Below are 24,325 nucleotides of genomic sequence, written 5' to 3' on the forward strand. Positions count from 1 at the left end.
CCTGCAGCACTAAAGGACTCCGTGAGAGACGTCTGTCTCACCCTAGCAGCACCTGTCCCTGTCCTCCTCTTCAGTTCGCCTCAACATACGCTCGTTATATTCTGTGATATGATTTACTTTGGGGTGTTTGACAAGGTTAGTGATGTGGCCACAATCATACATGCCAAGCCTCGTGATTTTTCTGGGAGAACACCGAATTTCAGTGCCCCTCCCGAAAATCTCCCGGAGCCACCATTCTCCCGAATTTCTCCCGAATTTCCACCTGGACAACAAAATTGAAAAACCATATCGCAGAATTCATAGCGCAGCCCAGCCAATTCCAGTTTCCAACAATGGCGGCAGCGACTTAGTTTTAATATTACTCTTATTTCTCTTTGTGGGTCGCAAAAAAACTTTTAACATATTTTCAGGTGAGAATGTAGCTGTGTAAACTTCAAATATCCGAGCCGACCGACACATCATTTTCAAACCCCCGCAGTCTTTCACTAGTCGGGTTAAACATGAGATACAAGTCACTTTGATAACTTAAAAATGTTATTGTTTGGCTTTTTCAGTGTTTTATTTGTTCGTGATAAATCGGTTTGGCTGAGATTAAAGTTAGTAGATTAGATTCAATTAAATTAAACTTTATTAATCCCTCGGGAGAATTCCTCTGGGGAAAACTAATTAAACAAAGTGTGAGACGGTTGAGAGTTTAAGTCAGCGCCCGTTTATATTTTAGATAGCAAGGAGCAGACGGCAGAGTTTCACTCCATCGAGGGAGCTCGTGACATACAACCCGGCTTTCTTTAGGCCGCGAAGGCCGGGTCCTCAGGTGGAAGCAGCCTCTGAATTTGGACACCCCCGCTGTATTTTATCCGATAAATCAACACTGTAAAATGTATTTATCACCCCCCCCCCCCCCCCTTCCCCAACAGCCCTTTTGAATGTCTACCTAATTCTGAGGTCTCAAGGTTGGCAAGTATGGCCACAACACCTCACTTTTTTTGCCACATGTATCGCAAACCACGTCTCAGCTGTTTGTGGAGATAAAATACGGCTGCACAATTATGCTCAGCCATTGTTGCGAGTGTGCACGCCAAGGGGCTGCGACACATTTACACAGCTGTATTTCGCACATGACTATGAAAGGCAGAAGAGGATGTAGTTCCTTTGAATGTAGATAATCCGAATATTATAGTTTCTTTCCACTGTGTTCCTGTTAATGATAAACTACAAATTTACCCTAAATTACTAAAATATCGATATTATAAATGATCGGTATAGAAGGAATCGATATTTCAGTATCGATCCGCACATCACTAACTCTAAAATGTCGGAGTTTCCTTGAATGCACCATCATGAAGAGAAGCGTACCTGGCTAGTATACCTGCTGGAGCACGTGGCACCCAACCTGAGCTGATGGAGGCTTCGTGCTGTGAAGATGATTTAACAGGTACGTCTAACCTGACTCGCCGCAGGTGCAGCCTCACAGCATAACATTCATCACCTTTACATTTATTAAAAGAACGATTAGTGTCAGTGGAAAACTCCAAAGTTTAAATATGCTATTGAATTAAAATGTATGAGCAGCATTTCAGTTTTAATTACACGTTTTTTATTTTTTAATTATTTATTATTATTATTATTATTATTATTATTATTATTATTATTATTATTTTATATTTTATTTTTATTAAAATGGCTCCAGGACCTTCCAAGGGTTAAACAGGCTTAATCGTCAGCTGTTTGTTCAAAGCCGTTTGGTATCCAGGTGAGATGTCAGTCAGGTATAAATGTGGGTTAAACTGGGCCACAACATCTAGAGTTTTGGCTTTCAGGCAACTAAAGTTAATGTCATGTGTTCATGCTGCCATTGTCAATAAAGTTGAGGTTGTGGTACACTACCATCGAGCTAACTCACCTGCTGTGTGACAACCTCAGTCAGAAATGGGGTCAGGCTGTATTTCTGTAGCATCTTAGACCATCACGGAGTTTCTCAGCGTGCACGCGGTCTGTGTGATGTCCACGTGGTATATCACAGGGACCACGTGGTAACGTGAACGACTTCAGTGCAGCTGAATTATCAGCGATGTGACACTAGAGCAAATATAAGACTCACAGCAACGTTCTCAACAACCTGCAGATGCTTCAGGGCAGCTTTAAGACAAGTGAACAATGAGCTACAATTATCCAGACGTGTTGAAATAAATGCATGAATAACAATGAATTTTGACACAATGAGCTACACACAATAGACGCTGGCTTGACTGTAGTGGTGTGCGGATCGATATTGAAATATCGATTCTTCCGATACCAGTAATTTATGTTCTAGAATCGATTCTTATATTAAAATATTGATATTTTAGTATTTTGGGGTAAATTTGTAGTTTATCATTAACAGGAACACAGTAGAAACTATATCATTTGGATCTAAATTGGAAGGAACTACTTCCTCTTCTGCATTTCATAGTCATGTGTGAAATACGGGCTTAAGTTTTATTTCTATATGATAATTCTGAATTATTAAGCAATAAGAACAAGTAGTCTGATGTCCTGTAATCATTATGAAGCTATATTATTATTACAATTACATAATACAATTATATATGAAATACAATGAAATATTACGTTTTTGTACAAAGTATCGGTATCGGATCAGTATCGTCGATACCACCCTGAATTTTACTTGGTATCGGATCAGAAAGGAAATCAGTGGTATCGCACATCATGACTTGACTGTTAAATCAGGAAATTATGTCGCTGTCCGGCAGATGTGCGAAAGCTGCCCCTAGACCTTTCAGACTGAAGCACAACTAGAATTTATTTATATTAGGCACGTGGAGGGAAGGATGCTAAAGCAAGGTGGCTGTTTGATTATTTCAGGTGCAGATTTCTCCTGCTGGAAATTAGATGATGATGATGATGAAATCAGACTATGAAAGGTTCCAGAAGGTTCCAATTAACTCCCTGTTTGCCTCTACATGCCTCGATTCATATATTAATCAGGTCCTGTAGCTCAATTATTGTTTACTGACCAGTGAAGTGTGTGTGTGTGTGTGTGTGTGTGTGGGGGGGGGGGGATAGAGTAGTTGATGAGAGAGTAAAGGTCAAAGGTCATCTCTTGGTAACAGAGGAGGAGGAGAAGAAGAAGAAGCCGGCTGTCCTCGCGGCAGTGAACGCACCGTCGAACTGCTTCCTCATTTCATGTGGAAAAACCAACTAATTACGTGGAAATATGATAATGTATAACGCCGGGGGAGCTGCCCGCCCAGCGCCGCTTATTACCCAGACTCCCTTGTTCCTCCACACTCCCCCCCCCACCCTCTCTCTTCTGGTATTTCTCCCAGGGAGTCTCGCCCTTTCACGACTGGAGAAACATTAGCAGCCAGTCCGGCTTGTTTTGCATCAAAACAACGCCTCATTTGCATAATCTGATCTTGAGCTCCTCCCTCCTCATCACTGCCAGGGAAGGTCGATCCCTCCGCTCCCCATCTTCCTCAGGAGGCGATATCCCCCCACAGATCATCCCCACCACCTTCTCCCCTCTCCTCTTCATCATCTCATCTCATCCAGTTGTCTGATTCCTCCTTAAATATGCCTTCACCTGATACTGCAGGCTGACCTGCAGGCGTGTGTGTGTGTGTGTGTGTGTGTGTGTGTGTGTGTGTGTGTGTGTGTGTGTGTGTGTGAGATCACTCCTTTCTTCTCCTGAGGAGGAGGAGGGTGTCAGTCAGTCAGTGATTGTGATGTATGAGAGCTGACAGCTTCCCAGTGCGACTATCCACTGGTCACCAGTATAGCTCTTAATGGGTCTAATGGCCTGAGAGAAGAGACATACACACACAGTAAGATGGGTCGGCCTGAACCAGAACTTTCAGGATGTGAAGCTGAGTGTTAAACTGGAGCGGAATGAGCCAAACAGCTGGAGACCATCCAGATGTCTCCCAGTAGTTTTTTCTTTCAGTTATTTGTAATTTTGTTTTGACCCCAAATGTCCTTTTTTTCTCAGGACAGGAAAGAATCTTTCCAAAAGCTCCTGGGTCCACATCAGGACATTCAGGGGCTTAGGAGGGGACGGTGGTGTGTTTGGTAAACTGTGTGAAAACAGTTTGTATCTCACCTGAATATTTATGTGATGTGAGTCGGAGTTGACCTTAGCACCTGCTCAGACACTTTGACTCAGTACAGATTTGGAGCTTTTTTAGAGCCTGAGATTCATTTGCTAACTTATCATGTGACTCAGTCGCTCATTCTTAAATGTTGATGTACTTCTTCAGCACTGAAACGCTGTCCCAGTGGTGTGTTTGGACTGTCTGATGGTTCCTGTGACATTGACCATAAGGTAAAGATGGATCCAATACTGTGCGCAGTTATATAGCTGTGATATTTAAAGATAATATATTAGTAATGGCTTAAATATGAATATAAAAATGTGATAAAATTGGTCAATTCTGGTTCCAGAGACTCTCCTCTGCTCTGTGCAGAGTTATTATTTTTGCCAAAAAAAGCAAATTTTCACACATGTTAAAATGATTCTTTAAATGGACAGGTCCTCCTTTCTCCTCAGCACTCACAGGGCTTTATATACAACATGCCTCATTCACACAAACACTTTTTTTTCTGTGCCAAAGTGCTTTCTATCTAACATTCACACTCAGAGAGCAGCTTGCATGCAGACTGGAGCAGCCAGGGATCGAACCTGCTCTTCCTGCAGATAAATTGTACAGATCCATGTTATCATGAATTCTTCGGCCATGAGAAGTGTGGCCTGGCCTGCAGCTGTGGACTCTGGCTGCAGGATCAGCTGTATTCACAGGTATGGGAGAAAGAGTTGAAAGGACATAACTCTGTGCAGACAAACACTGGTTGTAAAGGTCAAAGGACACTCCAGAAAGGGCAGTGTTCATCTCAGAACGTGCTTCTTTATGTCTGCTTGGGATTTCGGCTGCTTTAGACTGACAGGAAGTGGAAGAACAGGAAGTGGAGCCTTCTCTTTCTCTGCAACCCGATGATGATGATGATGAGTGGAGTAGAGTTTCCTCTGACAGACAGAGCATGCTCAGTCAAGATGGAAGCTCTGAGTCTGCTATTACAGAGCCCCTCGTCTCTCCAGAGCGGCGGCTTTCTGTGGGTCGATGCCATCGAGCTGAACGGCAGCCATGACGCTGGCAGCGGCCCGTCGCTCTCCTGCCAGCACGCTGCAGACCCGAGCGGCTTTCATCTCTCTATTTGTAAGAGGCTCAGCAGGAACCACAGCTCTTACCTGATCTTCACTGAACTCAGAATCACTTTCTGGGCCACCGGAGCTGTAGGAAGAGCCAGCAGCTCAGCCCCGTTTCCACATCCGCAGCTTCAGACTTGGAGCGGTGCTTCTTCAGCGCCACAATGAAGCTGCAGCAGAAAAGTTAAAGGCCTGCAAAGTCAGAGAGAAAATTCTTCTTCTTTGCTGCTCGGCGACACGGCCTGTTTAATTATGGGTCAGCGAGGAAGGGAAATTAATCTCAGGCGGTGGAGGAGTCACGGCGTCAGGCTGACAGGGGCCCTGGGGCCAAGGGGGGCGGGCACGGGGCCAAATGCCGTGGTAGCCTCTGAAGTCACCACGCAAAAGGGTAGCAGTCAAAAGTGATCAGAGAGCGTCGGACAGCGGACTGGAAGTCAGTGCGTTTCTGGCAGCGAAGCCTCTGAATGAACATAAACCCATGTGACAGACACGCTTCAACTTCACCGCCACTTTCTGAGGCCACGGCAAGGACGTGTGCACGGCCTGGGGGACGGGGGGGCTGACGGTTTCAGAGAGATTGCTCCTCAGGTTTAAACTCTACACAAAGCATGAAAAAGAAATGCATTAAGAAATCACGTTTCTATTCTGAACTCTGGAAAAATGCACAACAGCGCCTCACTCAGGTACGGGGGTCCAAACATGTTGGCCATAACTACCCGAGAGTCAGAAACAGCCTAATCTGAACCTTTCCACAGTTTTTATACATACATTTTTGCAGTTTTATTGGATGGTTGGTTTATATTAAGTTCTGCATTTACATGTATTACTTAATCAAGTGTATTTGATTTTTTTGCATTTACTTCCATTTCCTGTTTAGTTCCACATTTACATTAGCTTCTGATCACTGGATCCATTTTTTTAACAGACCTACCAAGCACTTATATGCACAATCTCTCTCTCTCACACACACACACAGATTCATACATCACGTTACTTTTTGCACAACCCACTGTCATTGTTGCACATTTCTATTGCACTGTTCTGCCTGTATCGTTCTGTTCTGTCTTTGTTTTGTTGCAATTTTTTCACACTTGCACAGTATGTAGTCCTGTATTGATTGTCTGTTTATTAGGGGTGCAACAATACTTGTATCGATATTGAACCGTTGGATACAGTGCTTTCGGTTCGGTACCATATGTATCGAACAATACAAACTTTTTTATTTATTTATTTTATCAACTTTTCTTCTGACGATGCTGTCTGTGTTGAGCGCTCAGTGGATCTGCGTTCGACTACTCCGCCTAGGCTGCAGTGTTGCCAACTTAGCTACTTTGTCGCTATATTTAGCGAGTTTTCAGGCCCCTTAGCGATAATAATTTATTTATTTTGTATTATTTATAACTTAATTTATTTGTTGTATTCTTCCTAGATTACGCATTGTGTTCTGCTTTTTTTTTTTTTTTCTAAAAAGCGACTAGTGACAAATCTGGCGACTTTTTCTGGTGTTATTGGAGACTTATTTATGACGACTTTTTGACGTGAAAGAGCGTGTTGCTCTTACTCTTAACAAGTAGCGGTGCTGCCGTGGGCACCTCACCCGTGCTAAAGCACTCACGGGCGGAGGATAGTCCTCCCCCAGCTGCAGGAGATGTTCACACCTATGCGTCCAAACTGCAAATGAATCGCGCATGAGCGAAGCCGCTGCTCCCGCACTGACTGTAATGCAGTCAGTTCTTCTTTTACTGTTATGCTGTTTTGTGGATCACAAGGTTTAAAACTACTTATAAACACACACACACAAAGTAACTCCACCAGAGTGCCTATTTCAGAATCAGAATCAGAATCAGAATACTTTATTGATCCCTGGGGGAAATTATTTTTTGTTACAGTGCTCCATTTTAAACCAACATTAAGACAAGACAGACAATACGCTAACTAAGAATAGTACAATATATACATATATATACATACATACATAAGTCACTTATAAATAAATATTTGGAAAAGAAACATGTGTAGTTGTAGCAGCAAACAGTGTGTTAAGTGGATGCGTTGTACAGGGAGATGGCCACAGGCAGGAATGATTTCCTGTGTCGTTCAGTGGTGCTTTTCGGTAATCTCAGTCTCTCACTGAACGAGCTCCTGTGACTGACCAACATGTCATGGAGTGGGTGGGAGGTGTTATCCAACATTGTCTTTATCTTGGACAGCATCCGCCTCTCCGACACCACCTTGAGGGAGTCCAGCTCCATCCCCACAACATTGCTGGCCTTACGGATCAGTTTATTAAGTCTGTTGGCATCTGCGACCCTCAGCCTGCTCCCCCAGCATGCAACAGCATAGAGGATCGCACTGGCCACCACAGACTCATAGAAAATCCTCAGCATTTTCTGGCAGATGTTGAAGGACCTCAGTCGCCTCAAAAAATAGAGACGACTCTGGCCCTTCCTGTAAAGTGCTGTGGTGTTTTTAGCCCAGTCCAGTTTATTGTCAATGTGTACTCCAAGGTATTTATAGTCCTCCACAATGTCAACACTGACCCCCTGGATTGAAACAGGGGTCAAGTGTTTCCTGGTCTTCCTGAAGTCCACGATCAGTTCCTTGGTCTTTGCCACGTTGAGCTGCAGATGATTCTGCTCACACCACGTGACAAAGGAGTCGACCACAGCCCGGTACTCTGTCTCATCATCCCTGCTGATGCATCCAACCACCGCAGAGTCATCAGAAAACTTCTGAAGATGGCAGGTCTCTGTGCAGTGGCTGAAGTCTGTGGTGTAGAGGGTGAAGAGGAAGGGGGAGAGGACAGTCCCCTGTGGTGCCCCTGTGTTGCTAATCACCTTGTCAGACACACACTGTGGGAGACGTACATATTGTGGTCTTCCTGTCAGGTAATCAACAATCCAGGACACCAGAGAAGCATCCACCATTTCGGGTCACTTTTGCCGGTCGAAGCCCGGATAAAGGAGCAGGGTTGGAATTGTGACATTAAAAAACAATAATTGCTAAAAGAAATTTAATTTGTAGTTCTAAATAAATTCTAAATGCATTTAGGACGTTTTTTGCTCACTTTATGTCTCTTCCACGATGTTATTTCTCTCTCCAACAGCGTAGGTTACAATTATATTAACATGACCAATTATGCAAATTAGGTGATGACGTCAATTTGCGACTTCTAGCGACTTTTAGGACAGCCAATAGCGATTTTCCTTACTGAGGAGTTGGCAACACTACTAGGCTGCACTGTCGAGTGCAGATCCACTGAGCGCAGCGCAAGCTAGCAAGACAGAAGCTAAGCTCGAAATTGAACCTCCCCCACCCTCATTCAGATCTGGCGTTTGGAACTATCTTGGTTGAGGGAACTGGTGGGGGTTTTTTTGGGGGGGGGGGGGGGGGGGGTTTGATACAGCTTGTAAACTCACTGTCTGACCCATACTCCGGAACAGTAGGAGGCGGTAATGCTCCTTTACGTTGGTTGCCAACCGCCGTTTAACACAAAGAAGAAGAACTATCTTGGTTTCTATGTGAAGCATGACCCTGATGGTAAGCGTGTCATGGACAAAAGTAAAACAGTATGTCGGATGTGCCACGCAATGCACGCAATGTTGGTGGGAACTAGTGCGTCAGCGCAGTTAGCTTGTTAAGGTGTTGACACTGTCCATCCCCACGCACGGGGCGATCCGCGGTAACTCGTTGGAGATTTGCTGCGTTATGGCATTAATGTCATTTTAACGAGATTAACGCTGACAGCACTAGTGGGAACACAACGAATATCACTGCACATTTACACTGACATCATCCTAGTGCAAAGACAAGTGGAAGCAGACAAAAACAACAAGCACATGATTCTCCTTATGGGGACCTGATATGTTTAATATGCTGCTGAGAATATAGCCCAGAAGAAGCGTATAGTATAGCTTTTATTTTGGAAAGAGCCATTTCTCTGTAATAAACTCTCTTTTCCAAAGATGAGTGATTTCTCGATCAGATAGATTTTTTTTGTTTTTGTTTCAGCAACATTACATTTAAAAACTGTACTTTTGAGTTAAAATATATATTTATAATTTTAATGACAAATTGAAAAGGCATGAACATTTTTTTTGTATCAAAAAAAATATCGAACCGTGACACCAAAGTATCAAACCGAACCGTGAATTTTGTGTATCGTTGCACCCCTATTGTTTATATGTAGCACCATGGTCTTGAAGGAACGCTGTCTCGCTTCACCGTGTACTGTACCAGAATCAGAATCAGAAAGGGGTTTATTGCCAAATGTTGAGCAGGTTTACAACATTAGGAAATTGCTGCGGTGCTTCAGTGCAAACATAGTGTCATAAATAGCACTTAAATAGACATGAAAAAAAATAAAAGTAGGGATAAGAATTAAAAGTGCTACGTAGAAAGATATGTGCATGAGCTATACATGAGATATATACATGAGAATAAGAATTAAGAGTGCTACGTTGAAAGATATATACATGAGTGCAGGTGGTGATCAGTGCCAAACATGGAATGATGCAGTGACACAGCGTAGGGTCATGTGTTAGTGGTGGGAACAGTCATATGGTTATTGTTCATGTGTCCAACAGCAGAGGGGAAGAAACTGTTCTTATGGCGAGAGGTTCTGGTGCAAATGGACCGGAGCCTCCTGCCTGAGAGGAGCAGGTCAAACAGACTGTGTCCAGGGTGAGAAGGGTCAGCTGAGATCCGAGCTGCACGCCGCAATGTCCTGGAGGTGTACAGGTCCTGCAAAGATGGGAGTCTGCAGCCAATCACCTTCTCAGCAGAGCGCACAACACGCTGCAGTCCACTGGTTGGAATGACAGTAAAGCCACTTGACTTGACTCTTGTCAGCTTTTGGACTCTGCATGACTCACCTCTGTTCCAACCAATCAGAGGCCGAACTCACTGCCGCCCCACACGTTCGTGCCTGATGAAGACTGACCTCGACTCTCTGACCTCGTCCAATCAGCCGTGACAGAGTCATCAGCTCATCTCACTAAAGTAAAAAACCCGCAGTAGGTCTGTTTCCTCCCTCTGGGACGGTTTCCCTCCTCCAGCCGAGCCACTGCTGCTTACCAACAGGTGTTTAAATGCTGTTGGGACGAGCTTCAGACGGAGACCCGAACAGGAATGGGGAGGACACGACCTTGTCAACGCTCCTTCTGACCCCGTGAACCATTTCATGATTCTTCACAGCTCCTCAGTTTCCAAACAGTTTGTACGTTCAGTCCGCCATCTTCATGTAATCATGGTGTTCATGTTAAATTTCTTACATTTTAAACTAGACCTGAGCCGACATGATATTCCTTATGAACAAGAACATGCCGAACTCCTCCCTGAGTCAGTGTCCCAGGAAAGATGCTGATCGCTGCATGGAGTTTAGAAGATTTCCAAAATCATCAAAATGTTAATTAGCTGATGAAAAAGACTTTTTCTGCAGCAGAAATGTTATCAGGGAGGCTGAGACGCTAAGAGAATCCCTAACAGAAACCTGTAGTCTGGTAACGGCAAAAATGGCGAGACATGTTCTCGTTCGCTGCCACCAAACACCCAATCAGCTGCTGAACGGGGAAATGTAGGAACCAATCACATCTGCACAACAGAGACCGAGGACAGTTTGAGAGGATGTCAGACGAATGGACTTGTTATGGTGGTAAAGATGGAAGGCCGGAATACTCAGCGTTTGTTTACTGCAGCTGTGGTGGGAGGAGCCAGAGACAGCGAAGTCATAATGAAACCTGAAAACCTGCAGGAAAGCTTCTGTTTGGCAGAGATGCGTTTAATCAGATTTGTTCATGTAGAAAAACACACAGATAAAGACTCAGAAACACACACGACACAGACACACACTGTGATGGTGTTTGACTCTTGCCTCCAGTTTGTTGCTTTGGGTTCAGTAATGCTGGAATGGAGGGAGACTCTCAGCTGAGCTCAGACTGAATGTTACAGGCAGCACTGCTGGCTGTGAGCAGCTGCACGGTAAGAGTTTACCGCCTGAGTGAAACTGTTTCTGCTGAGTCAGCTGATCTTCTGCTGCTGGTTCTTCCATTAAGGCAGATTTTCTCCTCTGGCAGCTGCAGAAGCCATCAGAGAGCAGGGATCAGGGTAACCTGGGAGTTAACGAGGATAACAGAGCTGTGAGGCCATCAGCGGCTCTGTGGCAAAGTTTGTTTATACCAGCTTAGTTTTAAAAAGATGCAAACACGAGTTCTCGAAAGATGCCTTTCTGTCTTTATGCTAACGGTTTCCCTTCACTTCCAGTGTTTGTGCTTAGCTGAGCTGCAGCTGTGATGGAGAAAGAGCTGTTAGCAGGGTTCCTCTGATTAAACACGCCGTCAGCGATGATTCACAGCTGGATCTGCTGGTGGTCTTAAAAGCCTCACACTGAAATCAAATGACGTTCACACAGCTCTGACTTGATCGTTATCTGAGTCTTCCTACTTCATATGAAGCAAGAGCCACGTGAACCAGAAAGATCCTCACAGGTCTAATTTATATTTAAGGAGCTTCAATGATATTAACAATAACAGTTTAAGTTGCTGTGGGAACTTAAGGTTCTACCTTTTTCTTTATTCTCTGAAAATTTAGACTTCACACGGTTTTTTTTCTTCTTCTACTAGTTAAATTGTGGGATGTCACAGAAGGGATACAAGACCCACCCACCTGCGGTTTTTAATGGGCAGCCAATCAGAAGAAAGTTGGCCTCATATATTTGAAATCATCTTAAGTCTTCATGGGTTTGTTGGAGAAACCAGAAACCTTCTCGCTGCTTTTGGGAGTTTATTGTCTGAACTTTGTGGAGCTTTGCTGCTCGTTTCACCCTGGTTTCACTCGTCCTGCCAGAAGGTTCAATTTAACATTTAAAACGTTTACACTGAAGTGTACAGATAACAGATACAGTTCAGTCTGTGGACTCAGATCTGTGAGTGAAATGTTTGGTATTCCTGATGAGGATCAGAGGCGTGTTTGGGACTCAGGGCTCTGATGTGGTTCAGGACTGAGAGCAGAAGGTGGAGCTGAGTCAGGCACACAGAGGGGGTAAACAGACGGGGGCAGTAAAACTAAAAGTCCTGGAAACTTCTCAGCACACTTCCTGTCTGCTCTCTCTCTCTGGCTGTAGAACGTCTGTGCTCGCCTTGTTTTCCTTATCTCAGTTTTCCCCCTCTGTTCCCCTCAGATGCCAGATGTGTCAGGGAGACTGACGGCGCGCGGTGGATGTTTGTGTTGTTTGTGTCACAGCATTCCTGTGAGCGTGTGCAGAAGGTGAAGAAGACAAGTATGGAGCTCCTGCAGCTGCAGGTAGGTGCCAGCTCCCTCATCTCCGACCGGCTCGTGCAGATTAAAGGATTTTCCTTCGTTATTTTCTCACCCTTTTCTCCTTTTGGCTTCCTCCTCCTCCTCCTTTAAAAAAAGAAAAACCTCACACAGCGAGTCATTGGGCTTTGCAGGCTCAGGATGAAACTTTGCCAGCCGTGTTGGTGCAGCAGGAAGCAGCGATGCAGACAGACATTCACCTGAAGCGCGACTTAGTTCAGCTCTTTAATGCCTATAAGTGATGACACGTTTTGTTGGGGAAGCTGAGCTGGTGGCAGGAAGTGACAGTACCTTTGTGTCCTTCTATGTAAAAACCCGGCATCCTTACAAAACATGTAAGTCTCTGTACGTCTACCTTTTAGTCATTACTGATTTCTGTGAATGGTGCCGCCTATCAAGCGTTTGGTTTTTTTTCTAAAATTCTGGTGCCCACCAAAGAGGTGTTGATGAAAATCACCAGGACTGCGATTAAACATGATTTTGACCAGTAATTTTTAATTTATGCAGGCTTAACATTCCAAATAAGCAACTGTTAACTAAAGTAAGAGAGATACACCCCGTCCAGTACAGTTTAACGTCCAGGTGTCTCTGAGAATGGGATTCGGGCAAATCTAAACACGTCAGCTCAGACAAGATGGAGGATGAGGGTTGAACTGTTCGAACGTCAGCCAGACAGCGTCTGAGAGGATCCATCCGTCCATCTGCGGCAGCGTCATTTGGGTCAATTGGGTCAAGTACCGATGAGCCGTGTGTAGACTGCTGACCGGTGTCGTGCCAAAAAGTGATTAGCGTTATTTAAATTTGTTTGAACTGTCATAAATAACTTGTTGGTCTATATTATATGAAACATGTCAAATGGATTCCTCATGAATGATATCCAGTCATCTTGAACCACATTCCTGTCACAAGGTAGAAGCTGCAATCAGTTTTTGGCAGTGACTTTTATACATCCTTTATCCTATATCCAGTTAAAAAATCTCATTGACATTAAAAATGCTCTAAAAGGCTCAAACAGAACAAACACAGCCCAGAGGTCCAGCTCAGGTGAAGCCTAGCAGACAGCTCGCAGGTACAGCCACCTGTGTCCACATCCACCTGTCAGTCAAAGAGGCCACGCCTCTAATAATCCTAATTTAAGCCTTAGTACAATTTAAACAGGTAATTTACAAAAACAGGCTGTTAAACGTGTTTGTTTCTGCTCTAATGTATTACATGGGAGTCTATGGGGACTGACTCACTGCTGATCTGCTGGACGTCACAGGGACTGCAGTTCGTTGTAGCTTCTGTTTCCTTCCAACCTCAAACTAATGAACCCACGCTCATCTGGCTGGATGGGAAGCGGCACGCCAGCTCTCTGCTTTGATCCTGAAAACACCCCATCACCTCCTCCTTCCTTCTCCCCCTCCCCTGGCCCGTCCAGCACCTCTGCGGGGTCATGCAGATTAACCTGTCGTTTCCTGCAGACAGTTTTGGTTGGGAGTGAAATGGAGGGTGAAGCAGTTTCCGGCTGGGAGTGTGGGGCAGTGGGGGAAGAAGCTGGGCTGGCCAGCTGCATGCTGGGAGTGTTTTTTTGTTTTTGTCTGAAGGATTTAGAGGACTTTTCATGTGGCAGAGGGGCAGTTGCAGGGATTCAGAGGGAACAGTGGAGGAGGGTTGGAGCTGCTCTGGAGTATCTGCTGTAAGTATTCTGGTCTGCTGGGTTCAGTGTTTGTGTTGGAAGAGGTCAGAGTCAGGATTACATCTGTCTCTGTTGGAGTCAGACATTATTAAATCTGCTTTAGTTTGATCTGTGTTGAGCCGTTTTCATGCAGAAAACTGACCTGTGGAGGACACACAAAGAAAACCACAAAAGAAGAAAGACTCTGTTGTTCTGCAGCAGCTCCCCGCTTCTTTGTGTGCAGTATTTCCTGCAGGAGAGGCTGGAGTCTTCGGTTTCATAGACAGGTGGTGTTCAAAGCACACCCACAGCACACTGAAGGGCAAACCAAAATGTAAATGCACACCTGTATTTATACCTGCCTGAAATAAGCTCGGGGTCGGCTGTCATGTTGTCGGTGCTTCTGTGGCATGTTGTGTCAGATGAAGACACTTTGACAGCTCATTTGCATGACAGCTGCAGTTATTTAAGACTGACGGAGTTTACAGTGTAAACTGTAAATGAGCCCATTACAGTATCAGGCAGTGCTCCTGCACAGTGTTCGGCTCCGTGCTCTCTTATTGGATATGGTTCATATGATTTCCTCTGTAAATGGTCCAATGTTAGCATTAGTCAACCAGTTCTAAAATATGATTCGCTCTGTTCCATCATCCATTATTTTGTTTTTAGGGTCTGGAAATGAGTGTGTACAAATGACTAATACAGTAAATTTAACATGAGCTTTTTGAACAGTTAAACTGCAGTAAGTGTATAAAAGCCTATAAAATAGAATAACATCTTTGTCCATCCTCTTCCTCTTGTCCTTATCAGGGTTGTGGGAGGGCTGGAGCTTATCCAGGCTACCGTAGGACGAGAGGCGGGGTACACCTGGACAGGTCATCAGCCTGTTGCAGGGTTAACACCGAGAGATAACTCATCACACTTACATTTGGAGCACATTTGGGCAGTTTAGAATCACCTAACCCCACTGACTGCATGTGTTTGGACTGTGGGAGGAAGCTGCAGACATGCAAACACCACACAGTGTTGAATCTTCTGTCTGTTTGACGTCAGACAATAATTCTGATATTATTCAGTTTGTTTCCATTCGGATTTCATATATATATTTACTTTGACGTCTCGTGTGTGTGTGTGTGTGTGTGTGTGTGTGTGTGTGTGTGTGTGTGTGTGTGTGTGTGTGTGTGTGAAATCAGTCAAGTGACGCTGAAATACAATATGAGGTTTTCCTGTTTTCCTCCTTCAGCCCAAAGACGAGGAGTTGAGGACGATGTGAGCGGGAACCTCTGAAACCTCGGACAGATTTATTCTCCCTCAGCGTTGCTTCACCTGAACTACTGAAACCGGTGACCCCGCCCACAGCATGGCTGCCGTCCTCGTGTCCCTGCTGCTGCTCGCGGTGACGGGCGTTTGCCCTCGGACTCTGGTTGTGGTGAACTCTGCCGTGGAGGTCAGCAGAGGGCGCTCGGTTTTCATCACGAGGGCGGAGCTTCAGATCAGCGTGGACCCGAGCGCCGACTGTAAGGTGGAGGTGGTGATGAACGAGCCCGTGACTCAGAGGGTCGGGAGGCTGAGCCCACAGGTGAGGGTGGAACAGGTTGGTGCCGTATGGCAGCCGCTCAGAGGAGTTACAGGCGCTCTGCTCTGTGCACTCTGCAGGTGTTTGACTGCAGCTTCCTGGAGGACGAGGTGAAGTATGTCCACGACGGCAGCCCTCTGCTGGACGAGGACGTGGTGATGCTCAGAGTCTACAGGTCAGTCAGCAGCATCCACAGGTCTGCAACATGTCTTCTAACATGTCTTTTAACCTGAGGTGCTCTGACCCTTGAGGGTCAGCTGGAAATGGCTGCAGTGCTGGGGGGGGGGGTCAGGGTGTTAGGGGCTTGTTCAGTGAGAGGATGGTGGAGCAGGATTGGTGAGTGATGACCGAAAGAATGAGATGGAGGATCCAAGCAGCAGAAATGACTCCTCTGAGGGCTGAGGTGAGGAGGTCAGAGTAGAAACACTGAAGGCAGGGAGTTTCGACCTGTGATCGGACATTCCTGGACTCTCCTAGGTGGAAAGTTTGAGGCCCATCTGGGACACACAGCAGATAAGATTTCAGGTGCCAGTCCAGTCCTGGAGGCACAGACATGGTCGGTTAGCTGATCCTGCAAACAGTAACAACAACCCCTCTGAGCCCAATGAAAACGGCCCCGACCCCGCTCAACACTCGCTGCCCCTCAGCAGGCTTCCTGAAGGTTGCCATTGATTTTAGAATAATGAGAAAAACAATTTCTGCAGGTTAGATTTATGGAGCGTTTACAGACGTGGCTTAAACATTAATTCAAATTTGGATGTACGTGTGATGACCTCGTGGGCCAGGTGGAGCTCTGTTTAACATGACATGTGGTGTCTGTGTGGAGGTTCACGTCCTCGGACACGCAGGTGGAGACGGTGATCCTGAGGGTCCGGGTGGTGGACTCTGGTGCGGGCGTGGTGGCACTCGGCAGCGCTCCGCTGGTCGTTCCCCAGTTCTACGGTTTATCCAACGCCATCAACGGCTCTGTGCTGAATATCAGGGCCGCGCCTGACCTTGTCTGCACCGTCAGGCTGTTGACCGCAGACACCAGCGTCCCCGCTGCGGGTCGGCTGGTGAGGGAGGAAGACTCCACGCAGAGGAAGGGTACCAAACTCATAAGATGTTTTTAATTTGCTTTGTTTCATTGTGTCATCACAGTTTCTAAAATGTAATTTAACCTTTTAAGTTGAATAAATTAAACTTTATTTACAATGTTGAGCACAAATAAAGCAAAAACTATAAAAAATATCAAAACTTAAAGATAACTGAGAGAAATGCTTAAATATAAAATACACATTAGTATAAATATAAACTGAAATGCAGGCTGCTTGTGGTTTATCTGTTTGTGTGCGTCTGGTGTTTTCCACTCACCGACTGGTCTAAAACCCTCGGCTCTCCTCTCTGATAGGTCGACAGGCGACGCTCTGCCCAGGAAACAGTCCGTGTCTTCACGACACCACCGAGGTCCACTTCCTCAAAACCAGCTGCCATGAATTCCTGAGCTCTGGCCTCAAGTACCAGCACCTCAGCCCGCCGTCCCCGGAGATCGACTACGTCCCCGTCAGGGTGGAGCTGAGAGAGCAGGCGAGCAGAGCACTGCTGGAGGTACAGGAAAGACCGATGAGCTCACAGCTCAGACAGCAGCGTGGAAACAAAGAGATTAGAAATGAGGCTCAGACTTGCTTTAAAGGAAGAAAGTTTGTAAAGTGCAGATTCTGCTGTTTGCAGGTGAGATGTTGGCAGTGAGAAGGTGACATCCCGCCTTCTCAGCTCGGCGATGAGGACGGATGTGCAGGCGGAGGTTTCGAAGCCTCCAGCATTCCTTTAAAGCATTTCTGTCTCATCGTTAGCACGTGAGCGGTGGCATAACACCTCTCACGAGTGTAACAGCAGAAGTTGTGGCGCCATGTGTTGATCTCTGCGTGGTGTGTTAAACTTTACCTGTCCTCCTCCTCCCACAGTCACAGGCCGTGTGGCTGCCGGTTTTGATCCACGGGGCCATGCAGAACCAGCCCCCGCAGGCTACCTTCATGGCCTCTTTCATCCTGGAGGTGGACCAGTTCATCCTCACCCCGCTCACCACTGCCACGCTGGACGCCAAGGACCACGAGACTCCGCAGGAGAAGCTGGTCTTCAATGTGACCGTCCCACCCGCCGAGGGCTACATCACACACCTGGACGACCACACCAAGCCCATCCGGTCCTTCACATGGCTGGACCTTCACGAGATGAAAGTGGCCTACCAGCCATCCAACAGCAGCCGGGGGCGCCGCAGGAACTATGAGGTACTGAAGACGCGACAGGGCTCCAAAGGTTCTTCCAGTTTCTGTAGAAAAGTTGGAATGTTAGAAGCACCAACACTGGGAATTTTGGAGAAAACAGCTTTTTTTCAGGGCAGTGTGGCCGATATCTGAGCTTTTATTCTAGGAATCTAACCTAACGTTGTAGCTGCTAATGCTGCTTCAACTTCTACAGCATAACAGCACACCAAAGCTAACCATAGCTAACCCACCCCACACCGATGTTTCAGAGGGTCTGAGCTGGGGCTTCAGATCTGAGTGTTCGTGTTCTGTTCCCTTCAAAAATGTCTATGTCAAAAAAAGGAGACATGGAGGTTTAGGAGACGCTTCACCTTCAAGTCAGCTGTACAAAAAACAGCAGAAGGAGAGCGAGTGAGATACAATCACACAGGGTCAAAATCACTGCTGGCCTGCTTGGGCTGGAACGGCTAAAGAAATATATATTACAAAATTATTTTGACCCAGAAGGAATCGCAACTAGAAGATGATCCTGGTGTCAAATGTAGGTGAAAAGAAGACCTTTCTTTTTCTCTCACCTGTCCCACAGGCTGATATGAGCCCTGAAAGTGTACCCAGAATGCACTCTGTGAAGTTCCACACGCTTGTTTTACACGCTTAATAATGTAATTTCCTGTCATTGCGTTCCCTTTTTATATGCTTAGGTGGAGTTTCAGGTGATAGACGGCTCCTATCTGACCAGCCCACCCATCGTGGTCCACGTCTCCATCAGGACATCGGAAACGAATGCTCCGAGAGTCTCCTGGAACGTGGGTACGTTCGCGTCCATCTCTGTGGCGTGAAAAATGTCTCACGGCGTTTTACTCGTTGAGGTAACATGTGAACACGTGTGCCATCTCAGGTCTAGACCTGTTGGAGGGTCAGTCCCGACCAATCACCTGGGAGCAGCTGCAGATAGTCGACAGCGACAACATTGACGCCGTTTACCTGGTGGCCGTGGACGGACCCGTGCACGGGCGGCTCAGTGTCAGAGGTGAGGGGTCAAAGGTCGGCGGGGTTGGGTTTAAGGTGGTAAATGCTCTATCGAACATCAGACAGTCAAAGTGAAGAAAAATCTTCTCCTCAGTTTTCTTTCTTTTCTTTCAGACTAATCAAGTTTTTCAGTTTTAGTTGCTACCAAAACTTTGATGTGCCACAAAATAGAATCTATAGGTGAGACTTTTGTACCTGAAGCTTCTGCTTTCTGTGTAGTCTGAGTTCTTTTGACCAATCAGATCTGAGCAGATGAAAGAAAACATGGTCGGGTGCTACGTTTATTAAAATATTAAAAATCATTTTAATGTTAGTTTTTAATCCTTGAGTAGCCAAAAATGGTACTCAAGTAATAGTAGCACTCCCTCAACATAGTTTTACTCAAGTAAAAGTAAAAAGTAGCCGTCCAAGAAATTACTCAAGAGTAAAAAAGTATATAGCCTATTTGAGTACTGAGTACGTGATCATAACATCCGATTTATGTTTGAAAATGAGATAATCAGACAGACAGAAGTATAAAGTTTAGTCCAAAATTTGGTATTTGAAACAAAAGTAAATAAATATAAATAACATGATTAAAAAATAATACATCTAATAAAACGTACGTGTGTGTGTGTGTGTGTGTGTGTGTGTGTGTGTGTGTGTGTGTGTGTGTGTGTGTGTGTGTAAGAAAAGGGTAAAGTACTTCCAGTGACAATATATGGTGTTACTTTACTTCATCTCTAAATGGCACAACAGGCTCAGCAGACAGAATAACATTAGAACAACAAACCTTTTGTATAAACAAGAATCACTTTGACATAAACTGCAAGTTTGTGTCTGTGTCTCATGCATTTTTGGTTAAAACGTGCTTGTTATACATTCACTGAAGTTACTCACACTGAGTCGATTAAAAGTAAGAGTAGTGATACTTTATAATAATAGTTTTACTCAAGCAAAAGTAAAAAGTACAGTAACCAAAAAGTCACTCAAGTAAATGTAACTGAATAAATATAATTAGTAGTTACTACCCACCTCTGGCTGTGACAAAATATTTTTTTAAACACCTTAAATTTTTAATTATATATATATTATGATAATTTTTTATTAAAATTATATATTTTTATTTATTTACATCAAATAAAAAGTGTGTTAAAAAACTAATCAAGTTTCAAGGATTTATGTTCCATTTTAAAATTAATGATTTATTTATTTGCGCTTAATTTACTTTTTATCTTCTCTATTTTGAGTTTAAATCTTGTTATATATAAATTATGATCCATGAGTATTTATGTTACGTCTGTTAGAAATCATCATCAAGACCAACGATAAACACAGAACAGACAGAAAGTATAGAAGATGTCGTCGACGGGTTTCGGGAAGCCCCTCGGCAACACCGCCTTGCCTTGTCCCTCCGTCCTCGACTCCCTCGCTGGTATGCTGCTCGGTCACCTGGGACTTCTGCAAACCGGCGTCTGGCCTTTTCCGCCCTTTTAGCTCCATGTGCTGCGCGTCCATCAGGGACCGCCGTGTGGCAGGGGAAGCATATGTCTCACGGTCCTGCATGTGTTTCCTAATCAGGTGTAAAATGGGGCCAGGGCCACTTTGCCAGGGGCCGCCGCTGCCCGCCTCTCCGTCCACTTCCGTCCCTTCCAGCCCGCCGCTCGGCGAGGTCGCCTCTTTGTCTGAACGGCATCGGGACGGAGCAGATTGGAGCGACTTCTGCCATTTCATGGCGGCGTGCACAGGGAGCAGATGCACTGTCCCCAAACAGGTTTTCATGCTACCAGCTCGGAGGGGGAGGAGGTGGCGGGCGCCCCGAGGGCTTCATGCGGGCGGGAGTTAACCTTTCATGTCTGCTTTTGTGCTCGCCTCATCTTCCGCTCGTTTGTGAGGTTTAATCAGTGATTCAAGCTGCAGTCCTCACCTGAGCTGCTGTGACATCGCGCCACCTTTTCAAATTAAGTCACAACATTTCTGCTCTTTTTTTTTTTCCATGTCCCTGAAAAAGTTTCATTTTTATTTCCTGAACATGATTTTTCATCAGCGTGCTGCCGTATCCACTGACTTACATCCATAAACAGGAATTAAAAAAGGTGGAGGCAAAAATAATTTGGTATAATTACATCATCATTTTTGCCCCAGCTGTCAAAGTTCACAGAAATAAATGAAACCATGGAAACAAAAATAATGAATTTATGAATTCCAATAAATGAATTATTACTAACATAAACACATTTAATCAGAAATGAATCTGATCGTCACTGCTGCAAAAAGAACAGGAGAGAAGATTTTAAATGATTAACCACTTTTATATTTTTTTTTATTTATTCTTCAGCTCCTCTAAGTTTGTACCTTTTTTAAGATTTTGGTTTTGTCCTACTTTTTACTTTATTGATCGAGATGTGTGTTTTTGTTTTTATTGGTTGTTTAATTTTCAGCAGAGGAGCTTTCACTGTGTTTGGGACAAAAACCCGTGTTGTGTAAGCTGATGCAGAAAATGATCCACAAAAATTCTCCATCCAGCATGTGACATTCAGACCTCTGCTCGGAGGAAGCCTCCTACCACGTGTTCACACTCAGATTGGGCAGCAGTTTCCTCAGATTTACAGATCGGGGTCACACAGAAGAGCTACAGTGAGGTCAGGCTGATGATTTCACAGCAGGCTGGAAAAAGAGCAGGGGTTAAACCTGCTCACTGTGCCTCTGTCAGGCTTCAAACCACAAACTTCACAACAGCGAGAACTCGTGCTTGCTTCGTCGACATGTCTGCATCCTCTATCAAAGCGCAGAAACCTGCAGAGGGAAGAACGTCTCTAACACGCAGCAAAATAAGTTTCAACAATAATGCTTGTTGAAACTTTGGTCCCACCAGGCAGCTTCCTCCTCCTCCTGCAGCACCTGCTCCTGCATCATTTCATCCCGTCGGTTTGGGCTGAAGTTTGGCACCGCGTCCGTGCAGGAAGCTGCGGTGGAGCTGCGTCTCTGAGGACGCCGCTGACCCTCGGTGCTGCGACTGGAGGGTGGCGGCTGCAGCGTGGGGACGGGCTCGCTCCAACGCCTTCAGCCAAATGGATGGCTGCCTGTCCCTAACAAACACACACTCTCACACACACATATACACAGGCGTGGCGTTTCTCCCTTCGTGGGCCGGCTGCCCAACGCCACCTTTGGGCCCAATTACCAAGTTGTTTCCATCACTTGGACCGCGAGCCGGTTCCCCTCGGTAAAGTTGCTAATGAGGTTCGGGCTTGCGACCGCTCGTCTCTCAATCTGTCTGCTGACCTTGCCCTTCTGTCTCTCTGGCACTCGCAAGGAGACAGGAAGCCCCCGTCCTGGCAGCCGGGCAGCCGCCGGGAAGGACGCCATGTTGTAGCCCACCGGTTTTCGCAGCGCAGACCGAGCCAGCGCCTCGCTGTGCCTCCAGGCGCCAACACAAACTTGTTATTTCCAAGTGACAATGGGAGGAAAGCAGCGCACGTGTTGGAGACGGTAATTGAATCAAAGTGCGAAGCTTTGGCTGGAAACCGGCCACTGACAACACGTGTCCTCCAGTAGGCCACGGTCACGTGACGCTGGGCCATCAGCATGTTGTAGAGCGCGAGGAGGGCCAGCCAGCGGCAGAGAGCTGGCAGATGGACGCGGCCGCCGTTTCATTAATGTAGGACACCGAAGTTTTTCATGTTCGGCTCGACGAGAGACAAACAGCATCCAGACGCTCGCCACACGTTCATCCCGAGTACGACACGATGCCCTCCTGACGCGTCACTCCGTGGAAACATTCAATCTGTTTCAGTTTATAAGTCAGCATGAACATTTATTGTGAAACCTGGCTGCAGCGGGAAGATCCCATCAAAAAAAAAAAAAAAATCAATAATCAGTCTTTATGGAGGCTATTTAATCTTTAAAAAGATGACGCTTGTGAAGACAATAAATAATAGCAATGTAACAATAAATGGTGAAGGGTCAGAAATATGTGCAGTGTTTAAAACAGAGTCTACAGCATTGTTCTGTTTTAGTTTTCTGAATTATAACTCAGGTTAAAGAGGGAGTGCTTTCATCTTTATTCAGTCCAAACAGTATTGCAAAAACTTCTTTCAGCATTAAAAAAAATCCTGCCAGTAGTTCGTGAAGAGGCACAGAGGGCGAGTGACCTCGGTGCGTTTGTGCTGTCGCTGAGGTGAAGCCTTCAGCAGATGATTTTCTGTCTTTCTTTTGACTGATGTCGTCGTGAATCTGCCTCCAGCTGATTAACACAGTCGTCATCACAGTCAGAGTTTTGTTTAAATGTAGAAATGAGTTTTTGTCTCGTTAAATATAAGATCTGAACTCGACCCCAGTCAGACAGACAAGAGTCTGCAGTGAGCGTGAAGAATAAAGTTACTGACTGAAGTTTCTCCTCAGTGAGACTGAAGGTCCAGTTTGAGAGGATCACAGATCATTTATGATCAGGTAAAAACATCATTTTAGCTGCCAGTCAGATGCTTTGAGTGGCTGGAAGGAGGCCGCCGACATTTCAGTCTCTAATGTCTGAAATCTTGTCATCGCTCTGAACCTGCTGGCTGAAATCGAAGGTGCTTTGATCTGTCAGGCTTCTCAGAGGTGAGGATTTGAGGCTTTTTTATTTTAGAAAACGGACGTCTGACGCTGTGGGAACAGTGAGGACTCACTGTTGTTTTGTGGAAAAGAATTAAAGATCTTTCTCTTGTGACTCATGTGACTTTTGCGTTGTGTTTCCAGGCGGGAAGGCGTTTATGTTCCGCGTGCGGGACCTGAAGGAGGGCACAGTCGTCTACCACCACTCCGACAGCGACTCCACCCGCGACCACGTCGTCTTCCGCATCAGCGACGGTCGTCACAGCGTCCGCCACAAGTTCCCCATCAACATCCTCCCGAAGGACGACTCTCCGCCCTTCCTCATCAACAACGTGGCGGTGGAGGTGCAGGAGGGTGGGGCCGTGCGGCTCGAGGAGTTCATGCTGCTGGCCTCCGACCTCGACTCCAGCGACGACTACATCCTTTATCAGATAGTCTCCGCCCCCCGGGCCGGGCACCTGGTCAGGAGGACATCCGCCCATGAGACAGGTGAGGGCGAGTATTTAGACGTAATAATTAGAGAGGCAATGTGGGCGTGTCTAACGCTGGGACTCTCCCACCCAGAAGAATCAGCCAATCCAAACTCACTCTGATAGGTCAGCTGATTATCAGCTGATACTGACCTCAATGACCAGAATCACCTCTGTGGTAAATAAATGTTTGTGATACTCGATTTCTGTTGAATTTAATGGTTTTGAAGGGTAAAGGTAAATGTTCACCACAGTCAC

General features: G+C 45.7%; 1 protein-coding gene across 7 annotated transcripts in view; it reads left to right on the top strand.

Annotated features, from left to right (window-relative positions):
* Positions 1 to 1,346: 1,346 nt before the first annotated feature.
* frem1b (Fras1 related extracellular matrix 1b) overlaps positions 1,347 to 24,325 on the top strand; it is a 48,203-nt gene continuing 25,224 nt past the window's right edge. The window contains exons 1-11 of one of the 7 annotated variants that reach the window (XM_082524214.1): positions 1,395 to 1,435; positions 4,260 to 4,324; positions 12,381 to 12,502; positions 15,418 to 15,753; positions 15,831 to 15,925; positions 16,577 to 16,836; positions 17,141 to 17,337; positions 17,694 to 18,017; positions 18,695 to 18,803; positions 18,892 to 19,023; positions 23,742 to 24,086. In XM_082524214.1, the coding sequence (XP_082380340.1) occupies positions 15,535 to 15,753; positions 15,831 to 15,925; positions 16,577 to 16,836; positions 17,141 to 17,337; positions 17,694 to 18,017; positions 18,695 to 18,803; positions 18,892 to 19,023; positions 23,742 to 24,086 (1,681 nt within the window). In that variant the 5' untranslated portion in view covers positions 1,395 to 1,435; positions 4,260 to 4,324; positions 12,381 to 12,502; positions 15,418 to 15,534. Of the gene's footprint in view, positions 1,436 to 1,735; positions 1,754 to 4,259; positions 4,325 to 8,600; positions 8,744 to 12,269; positions 12,503 to 12,616; positions 12,853 to 14,129; positions 14,196 to 15,417; positions 15,754 to 15,830; positions 15,926 to 16,576; positions 16,837 to 17,140; positions 17,338 to 17,693; positions 18,018 to 18,694; positions 18,804 to 18,891; positions 19,024 to 23,741; positions 24,087 to 24,325 lie in introns of those variants that run through there. The other 6 variants (XM_082524217.1, XM_082524212.1, XM_082524215.1 and 3 more) reach the window with 6 other exon arrangements.

Source organism: Aulonocara stuartgranti (genome assembly GCF_965226115.1).
Source record: "Aulonocara stuartgranti genome assembly, chromosome: 23".
Taxonomy (NCBI): domain Eukaryota; kingdom Metazoa; phylum Chordata; class Actinopteri; order Cichliformes; family Cichlidae; genus Aulonocara; species Aulonocara stuartgranti.